At 40.8% G+C, this 11,858-nt stretch overlaps 1 protein-coding gene across 1 annotated transcript in view; it reads right to left on the reverse strand.

Annotated features, from left to right (window-relative positions):
* LOC138949178 (salivary peroxidase/catechol oxidase-like) overlaps positions 1-9,833 on the reverse strand; it is a gene marked incomplete in the record, with an annotated part of 63,033 nt that extends 53,200 nt beyond the window's left edge. The window contains 3 exon segments of the mRNA XM_070320950.1: positions 6,176-6,375; positions 6,641-6,875; positions 9,691-9,833. Coding sequence (XP_070177051.1) covers positions 6,176-6,375; positions 6,641-6,855 — 415 coding nt within the window.
* Positions 9,834-11,858: the final 2,025 nt, after the last annotated feature.

An 11,858-nucleotide genomic window follows, 5' to 3' on the forward strand; every position in this document is an offset into this window, starting at 1 on the left:
GGGGGGTGGGGGTGGAGGGGATGGATGATTTGAGGGGAGATGGTGTGTGTATGTGTGTGTGTGGGTGTGTGTGCGTGTGTGTGTGTGTGTGTGTGTGTGTGTGTGTATGTGTGCGTGCGTGCGTATTTGTACGTGCGTATGTATGTGTGGTTGTGTGTGTGGATGTGTGTGTGGTTGTGCATGTGTGTCTGTGTCTGTGTGTTTACAGGTTTGCTGCATTTTATGCTGAAATTATAGAACACAGTAAGTTATGAATAATTGAAATAAGATGCTTTGCACGGATCCGATCAAGAGAGAGGCTAGATAGTTTATGGTTTTAAAGGTGAGAAGAGAACGATTCCGGAAATTCCAGCTTGTTTGCAGTGAGCGTTACTTTATTAAAGGCACAGTGCGCCTCCCGTAAACCATCACAGATACTGTCAGGCTTTTACACACAGTACAAACACCCTTCCATTTGCACGCTCACCAAACGGGAACATCCTAGGTGCCCTACGTAAAGAGCGAGCAATTTTTAAAGAATTAATTTTGCGGATTGTCTCAGAGACCGTGGTGCGTTTTGGCGCTAGACCTAACTTTTAAAGTCTAAATAATAAATTGACAGCTTGTTACACAAACATTTTTAAATCATAAAAGAATTCTTTTTTCATCAAGACAAGATCAGTACAATTCGAAGTTTTGAAAGTTTGAAAAAAAGAAACGCCCGGAAGCAGGGTCACGCAAGGTCGTGGTTCTCGTAGCAGGCGACGGTTTATGCCTATCGCCATTCCTCTGAACAGTCAAAAGCCATCGCGAGAGTTCTTGTGAACCACAGCCGTCTGTTTCGTGCATAGTCAGAGGTACATAATAACGTGCTATTGCAGATAAGCTCACAGCCAATCGCATTCAAATTACTAACTGACGACTGCATTGTGAAAAAGGGAAACTGGATAACACGGGTTCACGATGGCTCAGGGGTAAGATAAACTACGCAAAAATAAATTCTTTGAAAATTGCTCGCTCTTTACGGAGGGCACCTAGGATGTTCTCAAGTGGTGAGTGTTTAAATGAAAGGGTGTTTGTACTGTATGACAGTATCTGTGATGGTTTACGGGAGGCTTACTGTGCTTTTAATAACAAAAACATTCTTCTTTTCAAACGGCTTTTTCTGTGTATATCGCTTGCAGTAGACGTTTTCCAAATATTTACTCTGTCAGGATGTTCAAACGGTGAGGTAGAGTAGGGCCCTAAAATATGTATGCGAGCTGGTCAAAGCGAGGCTAAGCGACAACACTGCTGATCGGCTTTAAACTGCAGTCGCGACGAACAACTAACACTGATGTGTGTGTATGCGTGCTTTCAAAATATGATTTCTTTCTTTATTTGGTGTTTAACGTCGTTTTCAACCACGAAGGTTATATCGCGACGGTCAAAATATGATACCATTTCCGCTTGAAATCCTGACACAGATATTTTCGAACATCGTCTAATGTCAACTTACAAACTCGAAGCCGTAGTGTTGTTAACGAGCAGAACGTAACGTCCCTAAGGCAAACAAAATGTGTCTGTTTACGGTATCCCGACCGACCCTATTTTTTCGCGCGACCCTAGACTTTGTTTTGACATTTGGGAAAAAAAAAAAAGTCTTTGTTTTTTGGCAAAATAACTTTAAAAAAATATGGTTTTTTGGAGAGAAAAAAAAAGTCCCGACCTACCGACCCTATTTTGTTGTTGTCTATGTTACCGAAAACAGACTTTCTTTTTTTTGTGGTCTAATAACACATGGCTCGTTATCTTGACTTGTTCCCATTAGACTTACGAAACGAGGGCCATTACAAATTGCCCACAATCTCGTGCACAATCATTTGTGACCGACAAAATCTCTGCATCACTGCACTGTATCAGTAATCGTGTGGGGGTATTGTTATGCGTCTGTTTCAAAGCAATAAATTGTTTGAAATCGTATTCAGTATGGTACAGTCTTTTTCCCTCGGCACATCTGGTTAGTATGCATGCACTCTCCTTGCCCTTCTTGAGCGTTGACACACTACACGGAGTGTGCGTGATCCTGGACCACGATATCACCTTTGGTTTAAGCGTGTTTTATTCAATTTCTCATACACACGTTTCAAACAATAACAATATTAAGAACGTTAACAAGCAGATTGCTTATGGACACGTTCTTGAAATGATAATCAATACACATTCCGATAGCAAAACATGGCGAACAAGTGATAGCTTCAACACTTATCTTGATAATCTTTCATTATATTTTATACAAATAAGATGAAGAGAGAGACAGAGAGAGAGAGAGAGAGAGAGAGAGAGAGAGAGAGAGAGAGGGATAGAGAGGATGCCTGGCTGCATCAATTGCACAGTTAATATAATATCAGCCGAAGCGATTAGTTAACATAACATAGTCTTGTACAACAGAGAATATTTTTGTGTTCAAAGATATAGTTAAATCAGTATTTCCAAACAAGTGTGTTTTGCAGTCTAGAACGTGTGTTGGCAGACTATTGAATAAAAATGGTTCTATGTTCTTTAAATTTTGGACAGTGTAACAAGAAATGTTCAGAATCTTCCGGGCATGCTCCACACGTACATTCTAAATTATCAGAGAGGTGTCGGTTCACTAAGTCTTGTTGCAAATCGCTCATGTTTAATCTCAACCTGCTGTGAAATACCTGTGCTTGGCGGTTGCCTAAATAATAATACTGTGGAACAACAACATCTCCATCGGTCAAATACCTTTTAAATTCACCAACTGACTGCGTTTGTTGTATATTTTCTGGAAGATTATTCCACAAAGCTGTCGTTGAAGGAAAAAATGAAGATTTATATAACTCACTTCTGCGCAATGGAACCTTACGTTCAAGAGGGCGTCGTCTGTGGTAAGGATTTACATCGGAAACCAGGACCGGCAGTTTCGAATATAAATATTCTGGGGTTAAACGATTTACAATTTTATAATACAGCAAAAGTTTATGACGACGTCGCCTTTCTTTCAGGGGCACAAAACCCGATTCGTTATACAGTTTTTGGTGGCCTTTACCGGTCTAAGAAGCGAATGTAGATTACTGCAGTAAACTCCGCCAGTTCTGAATACTGCGATTGACTCAAAATCTCCCCGAAAACAGAATATAGGTGCCTGAATGGCGGGGGGTGGGATCGGGGGGGGGGGGGGGGGGTTACGAGCACACACGTAAACGCCCGCTTGTGCAAACGTCCACGAATGCAGAAGAAGAAGAAGACATAAAAATCGTTGATGCTGTGTGCCTGTTTTTAGTCCAAATGTCTGATTTCGCCGGATGTTGTACATAGCTTCTTGTTCTGAGCACGAAAGGCTGAGTGACAAAACATCATTTTACGTCGTATAATTTCGTTGTCCATGGCCAGAACCAGATACAAGGTATAGTGTAAAATCAGATAAAACTATATATTTGGGTCAAGAACAGGCGTAACGTATCGAGCGTTTTGAAACTTTGTCAGAAGTGCGCACTGGGACTGTTTACTGTAATGACATACAGTCGCTTCTTATACCATCAAATGCAATACTTATACTGCACAGGGGCGGATCCAGGGGGGGTTTCCGGGATTTTCGGAGATAAAAAAAAAACAGCCTACAATTTTTTTTTAAAAAGAGAAGACATTTTTTGTAAAGAAAATTAAAAATAAAGAGATACTTATGGATCAGATTGCACCAGATTGCTCCATTTTCCTTGATTTTTATCACATTTTTCCGGGGGGGCATGCCCCCGGACCCCCCTAGGAACCGGCCTTTCTTTTCTAAGTGGCGATTTCAGAAAGTATTTGGGTAATTGGTTGGGTCATGTTACAACAGATCGGTCAATTGTCTTCTTAAGGCGATGTGTGGCACTAAAATTAAACTTGGAGAATACATGGAATAACCAGTTTTCTTGGTAGTTATTGAAGTGACTTATAACAATGAATGAAAAATTTGTAAATATTAATGGACACAGATCGTCGTTGCTATGGAAACAGCCGCCATATTGATTTTCTAGGAAACGGTTTTACAACGACATCATACATCAGAAATGCATGATATTTGGCACAAAGATACACAAGACTTTTATCTACAGTCATATAGAACGATTTAGTTTTACTAAAGACTACAGTTGAATTTATATTAATTTTTGTAATAAGGATTAATGAACTTCTAACCGCATTTTCATTAATCCTTATTTCAAAAATTAATATAAATTCAACTGTAGTCTTGTCTCAAAAAATCGTTCTATATGATTGTAGATTGTTTGTTTGTTCGTTCATGGGCTGAAACTTCCACGGCTTTTACATGTATGACCGTTTTTACCCCGCCATTTAGGCAGCCATACGCCGCTTTCGGAGGAAGCATGCTGGGTATTTTCGTATTTCTATAACCCACCGAACTCTGACATGGATTACAGGATCTTTTTCGTGCGCACTTGGTCTTGTGCTTGCGTGTACACACGAGGGTGTTCGGACACCGAGGAGAGTCTGCACAGAAAGTTGACTCTGAGAAATAAATCTCTCGCCGAACGTGGGGACGAACTCACGCTGACAGCGGCCAACTGGATACAAATCCAGCGCGCTACCGACTGAGCTACATCCCCGCCCTATGATTGTAGATAAAAGACATGTGTATCTTTGTGCCAAATATTAAGCATTTCTGAAGACTAGTATGATGTTGCTGTCAAACCGTTTCCTAGAAATCCAATATGGCGCTGTTTAAGCCACTTTCCATAGCAACGGCAGTCTAAGTCCTGTAGTATTCACATATTTTTCATTTCTTTTCATGTCACTTCAATAACTACCCAGAAAACTAACTTATTCCATGTATTCTCCAAGTTTAAATGTGGTGATTTTAGTGCCTCACATCGCCTTAAATATAATTTTTGGAAGGTGTATTAGGGGAAGTTTCTTGGCTCAGATTGCACCCGTTTGCTCCATTTTCCTTGTTTGTATCAATAATGTTCGGGGGGGGGGGGGACATGCCGCCGGACCCCCCTAGGAGGTTCGAACGCTTCACGCCCTCAACTAATCGCTTCGCGTCGTCAATTGTCCCTAAAAAAAAAAAAAAATGGACCCCCCCCCCTAAAAATGATGTGATCCGCCCATGCTGCACCACATCCAACTGTAACACATCAATACATATGTCAACAAGACTGTTTTTCACAGAGCCAGATAGGTGCAGAGAGAGCGCAACCCTCAGGCACTTGTCATTACAATGTTTCATTTGATAACATCTCGTGTAAAGTACATATACATAACGACCAAATTTGACTGACATTTTCAAAGTCGTTGTGTAGAGGTACCACTTTAATAGCAGACCGTCATTAAGTGATTTTCCCGGTCATTAGAACACTTACATCTGTAAACCCGACAAGGTGAGAACAAAATAACATTAAGACAGATTTGTCGTAGACCTGTTCTGAAAAAAGTAATGTACAAGTTTAATAGTTTTTAATAGGCTGTGAAGGCTGTGGCAACTCACGTATGGAAAACAAATAACTCTTCTGACTCCCGTATGCAATATATGTTGACACATTTGTAAAGGAAACAAATAGGGAAAACAGTCGAAAAGTAAGCATGCATGAAAGTGTGCTTTCTTTCCGGCTGATGCAGGGGCCATTGCTAATTTGACTCCGTTAGTGTCAAGCTGCACAAAGAAGGAACACGTGAGACATACTAGTGTACTATGTGTGCGGAGCAATCCGGATCACACACACTCACACATAGGCAGACAGAAAATGACACAGACAGAAACGGACAGAGAGATACAAACAGACAGACACAGACAGACAATTAAATGGATTGACAGACAGACAGACAAAAAACGAGAAAGGTAAGTGTTGGAACGTTGTCATTGACAAAAATACGTTACATTCTCAAATATATCGACCCAACGGTCTTTTAAGTGAACAGACAAACAAATAGTCACAACAAACTTAGCTTGATGGAATCATTCGCTCGGCTTCCTGACGAGTGGGCGAAAACTGAGGTAAGTTTTCCGTGACTATTTGTTTGTCTGTTCACTTTAAAGACCGTTCGGTCGATATATTTGTGATTGTAACGTATTTTTGTCAATAACAACGTTCCAACAACTTACTTTTATTGTTTTTGATTCTGAATTTTGGAACGTTGGCAGTCTCTTTGTTTTTGGATTTAGACAGACAGACAGTCAGACACAACAACTCACAGTTGTAGCCAGGGAAACACATCATGTTCATCAAACAGAGAAGCCTGTCGCACAGTACGGACGATCCGGGCGCCGCTTGGCACTGAGCCTGCCCGACCATGCGCAGAGCCGCGCACACGCTTGGTTCGTACATCAGACTCTGAACATCCTGGTTGCCTGGCCCGAACAAGTTGCTGCTACTGCTGCTTGTGCATGAAGACCTGTGGATATTATTGGTTGAACAAGTTTTCAATGCGGTGGCATAATGGATTTGAGATGATTCTCAACTTTTTCTTTTCCTATTTCTTTCCTTTATAAATAGCACATTTTTGAAACCCGGGCAAGTCTTTAAAACGGAGAGGCTTATTTACAGGTTAAAGACGGGGCGGGACGGGACACAACGAGAACGAGAGAAAGAAAGAGAGAGAGAGACACACACACACAGAGACAGTGTGTGTGTGGGGGGGGGGGGTGAGACCAATGCACCTGCACACATCGACGATAGCAAACACTCCGCAGCAAGCCGGCCCACTGGCTCCAATGCCGCACAGAGCCGGGAGGAAGGAAGCGACGTCCCCGCAAAACTGCTTCAGATACGTTGCCACGTTGTTCACATTCATCACGTTGGTGAACATGGCTCCCCACTGCGCGGCGACCGTACACAGAACGCCCAGCAACACGCTTGTCTTCAACAGTAGCATCTTGACGTGTTGATCTTTGTCTGAAAAATGGGAAAATAGTGGCTGAATACAGTACTCAGTAGTTGTTCACTTGTATTATGTTCGTGCATATGGCTCCCCACTGCTCAGCAAAACGCTTGTCGTCAACATTAGTGGTGTGTTTTGTCGGAAAATAGGAAAACAATGGCCAAATACGGAAGCTGTTCACGTGTATTAGGTTGGTGGACCCCATTTTGCCATTAGACAGATCTATACTAGTATAGATGTGGAACTGTTCAGCACGTGTACGAGTAACGTGATCAAATCTATGTTTTTATGTCACGCGTTTGCAAAGATCTACACGTCTTGGTGGGAGCAAAACAACGTGTGATTTGGAACATTGGAGAAAAAAAGTGAGTTAAGGGTGACGTAATATCTACACATACGCGTACAGGGGCTCATATTCGTGAAAATCTGTAAAATTGTGTCCGACAAAGTCAAACTATCGTTTAATTACCGCCCGGTATTTGTTTATACAGCCCGGTAATTATTTATTTACCCCCGGTATTCATGTCAGTCTGGTAGAAGGTCAGCAGCTACGTGTTAGTTATTTTTAGAATAGGAGATTCCCCAAGCTTGCCCTTCTCTGCGCATGCGTTACCGGCATTTCCGCCGGCGTGTCAGTTTCAAAGTCAATAGTAACAACCAAACAAACTAAATGAAATTAAAACACGGGGCGAAATAGTTAAGAAGGACAATCAACAAACAAACAATTCATTAAAACACAGAATATAGCAAGACAATTAAACAAACATGTTACGTGGGAGAGAACTGCAGATTCCAGAACCATGATAAATTAGCTAGGATTTATCTGTCATAATCAATGTTTGAAATAATTCCTGCCTAAAATTAATGTTTAAAATCAATGTTGATATTTCCTACAACGTACTCTCTTGCACATGAAGAAAATAAACAAGAATAAACAAACAAGACAACGAGTAAACAAAAATAATGGTCAGAGGGTGATTTGAACTCGACTCAATCACGTGTTAGGCAAACGCAATAACCGTTCGGCCACGGTATCAGCTTACATATAATCAACACTGTAATGTATTGGAAAAGACGCTTGAACGCTTTTGCAACAAAGCCGGTATGAGCGAGCATCGGTTGAAATCTTTCGCAAGCAATATCTGCTATTTGTCCTGAATGCATTGGTGCTTAAATGACACCATTATGTGACTATGAGGGACATAAACCTACAAACAATATTTGGACAAAATTTATTCAGAATTGGCGGTTTGAATCACGTATGAAAAGAGTGACATGGACAGTTTTGGTGAAGTTACCTGACAGGTAGCGACTTTAGAGGAGGGGTATGGGTCCTCTAACTTTACAGCTCGGTGACACTCTCGTAAGGCCTTATCGGGGTTTCATAAATTACACTTAGTGGACTTATCGAACGGAAGTGGTTTTACAGACCGGTATATGAGTTACAGCAATTTAAGGAATAGAGCCCCAGGTCTTTGCTACACGTTCGCTCATCTACTCTACCCGTCATGAAAAAAGGACACAGATACATTTTGCTGTAGATCTTTGTGATGCGGCGGCCAGTTATATTAAAATCAAGTATATTGCCAGAAAGGTAATTCATTCCCCTGGATGTGTCATCATGGATTCCTAGTGGGCTTAATCCTTTATGTTGCCGATATTGGATCATTGCTCGGTCATTGGTTTCCTCCATTGTGTGTAAACCAGGAGGGTACGATACTTCGATTAGCCAAGCAGCACAAACTATCTCATGAAAATACCTAATATTTTGCATGAGGTTTCGATAAGAACCTGTCTTAAATCATGCCAAATGCTCCTAAGTGATTCCTTTCCTAGTTGGGCCCAAAACTTCTCAGTTGACCCTGGCAAGAGGACGTTAAACTCCACTAGTCAGATAATGCAATCACATGTGTCTTTCGTGGAATAGTTTCGTTGTTCGCAAATCTATTCAATAGTTGTTCCCTAATTCTTATCTTGCTTGTTGGTTGATTTTAGTTCTTTTTCTTCTCTCTCTCTCTCTCTTTCTCTCTCTCTCGTGTTTTTCTGCTGCAACTTGTGTTTGTTGTTTGGTTGTCTGTTTGGTTGTTTTTTTAGTTTTTGTTGTTTTTGTTGTTTTTGTTTATTTGTTTTTGTTTTTCTGTTTGTTTGTTTGTTTGTTTGTTTGATTTTTTGTTTGTTTGTTTGTTTGTTTGTTTGTTTGATTGTTTCTTTGTTTGCTAATTGATTTCGGGTTCTGGGGGTCAAATTTACAGACAGAAGTTGAACAAGAAAAGGGTTTTTTTTAAACAAGAACTAATGGGAAGAGACCAGGAACAAATTAATTTTACAAAACATAAAAAGGGAGAGAAATAGAAAAGTACAAACGATTTGTGAAAACAGCTTATCACCAAGAGGACGCGCGGAGCTCGCATTCGTATAACATAAATCATGCCACAACCCCATTACTGCTCACATAATTTAGCTTGAAATAGATATTTTTAAGTAGCATAACACACACATTCACACACAATGAAAAGAAAACAATTGTCCATCAAAAGACACTGCAATTTCGCTGTCTGTAAATACAAACTTATGAACTTCTGTAACTTGCATTGATGGTTTTAAAGTTAAAAAAAAACTAAGAAGGAAAACAAAGAGAAAAGTAAAAAAGAAAAACACACGATCCGTACAAAAAACAATTAATAACATTTTGACATTTTAAAAATTAGGTTAAATCGTCAGATCGGTTCAGAAAAGCTGTAACATTGACATTCATCCCACCACCAACTACATCAACAACAACAACAAAAGTAGAAATGTAAATGCAAAAATTAGAAAAACGAAACTTACTTTATGAAAGAGGTACAAGTTGGCTGTTTGTGAGTATTCGTTTAATGAACTCCTGTCAGTTGTTTTGATGGTTTAACCCTTGGTCTCTTTCTAGCTCTCAAGGCAACACCACTAAAAACTAGCGCACTGAGTACACCTCCCCAAGCTACCAAGTTGACGACTGTCAAGGAGTGTGAATGTCTCAAGCTTTCTTCTTCCACCCCTCACCCCACACACCTAGCCCTCGTCCCCTCCTCATTTCCCCTCAGGTAAGTAGTTTCTCATTAAAATTCAGAAGACAATTGATGCGGAAAATGATAGCTAACCGGTCAGAGAGATAGGTGCTGTACGCAATGAGCCGTATCTTATTTGACAGAATTTGTGGTCGCATTTTCTAGCACGCGACTTGCACATTGCAAAGAAAGTAGCGACAAAACAAAAGTTCATCGAAGAAGGAAGAATTCATAATTATGTTATTTATTCATACAGTCGTTTTCGTGAAAATGATCCAGTAAACCACAGATGTGACCAGGCTTTGACAGGCACTAAAGGCACCCTTCGACTTCAGGCCTTCCTTCCTTAAATGAGCCCGAAGTTGACTTGGCGAAGACTTGGCGAGGTCTTTTTTCAGAAAATTCGTGCGTCGTCAAGTAGACTTCGCGATGTCGACATCGCCCAATTAATACCTGGCTTTAGACACTGTATCAAAGATCTGAAGCTCTGCAGCTTTCTGAACAGAGAATCCTTTGCTGAATTAATTTTGTAAACCGCCACACGTATCAATTTGCCAAATTGATACAGAAAAACAAATTCCACTCTGCACAAGAAGCAGCCAGGCTGTTGTTTTGGGGTATCTGGTCAAAGGATGGGAATCTAAAAATCTAAAAATCCTGAATGGAATTATCTGGGGCGGTGATCGTTTACGCGAAAAGGATAAAAGGGATATGATATACTCTTCAAAACATTGAACTTACCTTTGTTACATTTCACAAAAGGAATGCGAATGTTGATCTAGAATTATTTTTGGCAGACACGTGGCAAGATTCTGCTTTTGAAGGCTGTGCTTTTCAAAGTCGCCGCAAAACATGCAAGGGAGACAAACTTGTGGTACACGTGCCAGACCAGGGTCGTGCCATAACCATGAACGGTGCTGACATATATCAAGGTCCAGAATCAATTTCCACCATCCTTTTTTCACATTCTGTATGAGAAAGGGGTTAGAAAGAATGCCATGCCTGGCGTTCCTGCTTCACAGGCATCATAATATCCAACCAAAACTAACAATACAGACATTTAGGGCCTCACTCCGCCTCCCGCAAACTATCAGTTTCTGATCACAGACATCGCCAGGCTTTTACATACAGTACAAACACCTTTTGTTGGAACACTTGCTGCCAGAGAAACACCCTAGGTGCTCTCCAGACGGAATATGAGGCTTAACGTCCTCTCCGGTCAAGGTGCTCTCCATAGAGAGCGAGCATTTTTCAAAGAATGTATTTTACGTGAACGTATCGACGTATAGGCATGAATCGGAAGCCTCGTTATGGTGCTACTTTTTTTTTAAATGAAGAGAATAGATTGACAGTTAGTGAAACAAACATTGTTAAAACACGAAAGAATTATTTTATCAGCAAGACAAAGTCAGTACAATTCAAAGTTTTGAAGGTAGGGAACCCGGATGTAGGTTAAGCAAGGTGGGTGACTGAGTTGACTGGTGCTTGTAAGATGCAGCTCTTAGTAGTGTCGTAAGTAGGGGGCTCAGTAGGTAGCGGTGTGTTAGCATACTGGGACAAGGAACAAGGGTTGGGACAAGAGAAATATTGGAAAGAGAAGAAGAAAAAAAACAAGAGAAGAAAAAGAAGAAAGCGAAGAGAGAGATGAGGGAGAGAAGGGAAAAAACCAGGAGAAGATAAAAGAAGAAGAAAGCAAAGAGAGAGATAATAAAGAGGAGAGAGAAAGAAAATACAAGTCGCGTAAGGCGAAATTACTACATTTAGTGAAGCTGTCGAACTCACGGAATGAAACTGAACGCATTGTAGTTTTTCACCAAGACAGTACAGCTTCGTCAATATCCACGAGAAGAAAATCGCTCACCTCCCACGTGCAAAACGCAGTGAAATTAATACGCCAGAATAGCGCGGTAGCGTATTGTGCTAAGCAGGAAAGCGCGCTTTTCTGTATTCTTGTTT

The sequence above is a fragment of the Littorina saxatilis genome, linkage group LG15 (assembly GCF_037325665.1).
Source record: "Littorina saxatilis isolate snail1 linkage group LG15, US_GU_Lsax_2.0, whole genome shotgun sequence".
NCBI classification, from domain to species: domain Eukaryota; kingdom Metazoa; phylum Mollusca; class Gastropoda; order Littorinimorpha; family Littorinidae; genus Littorina; species Littorina saxatilis.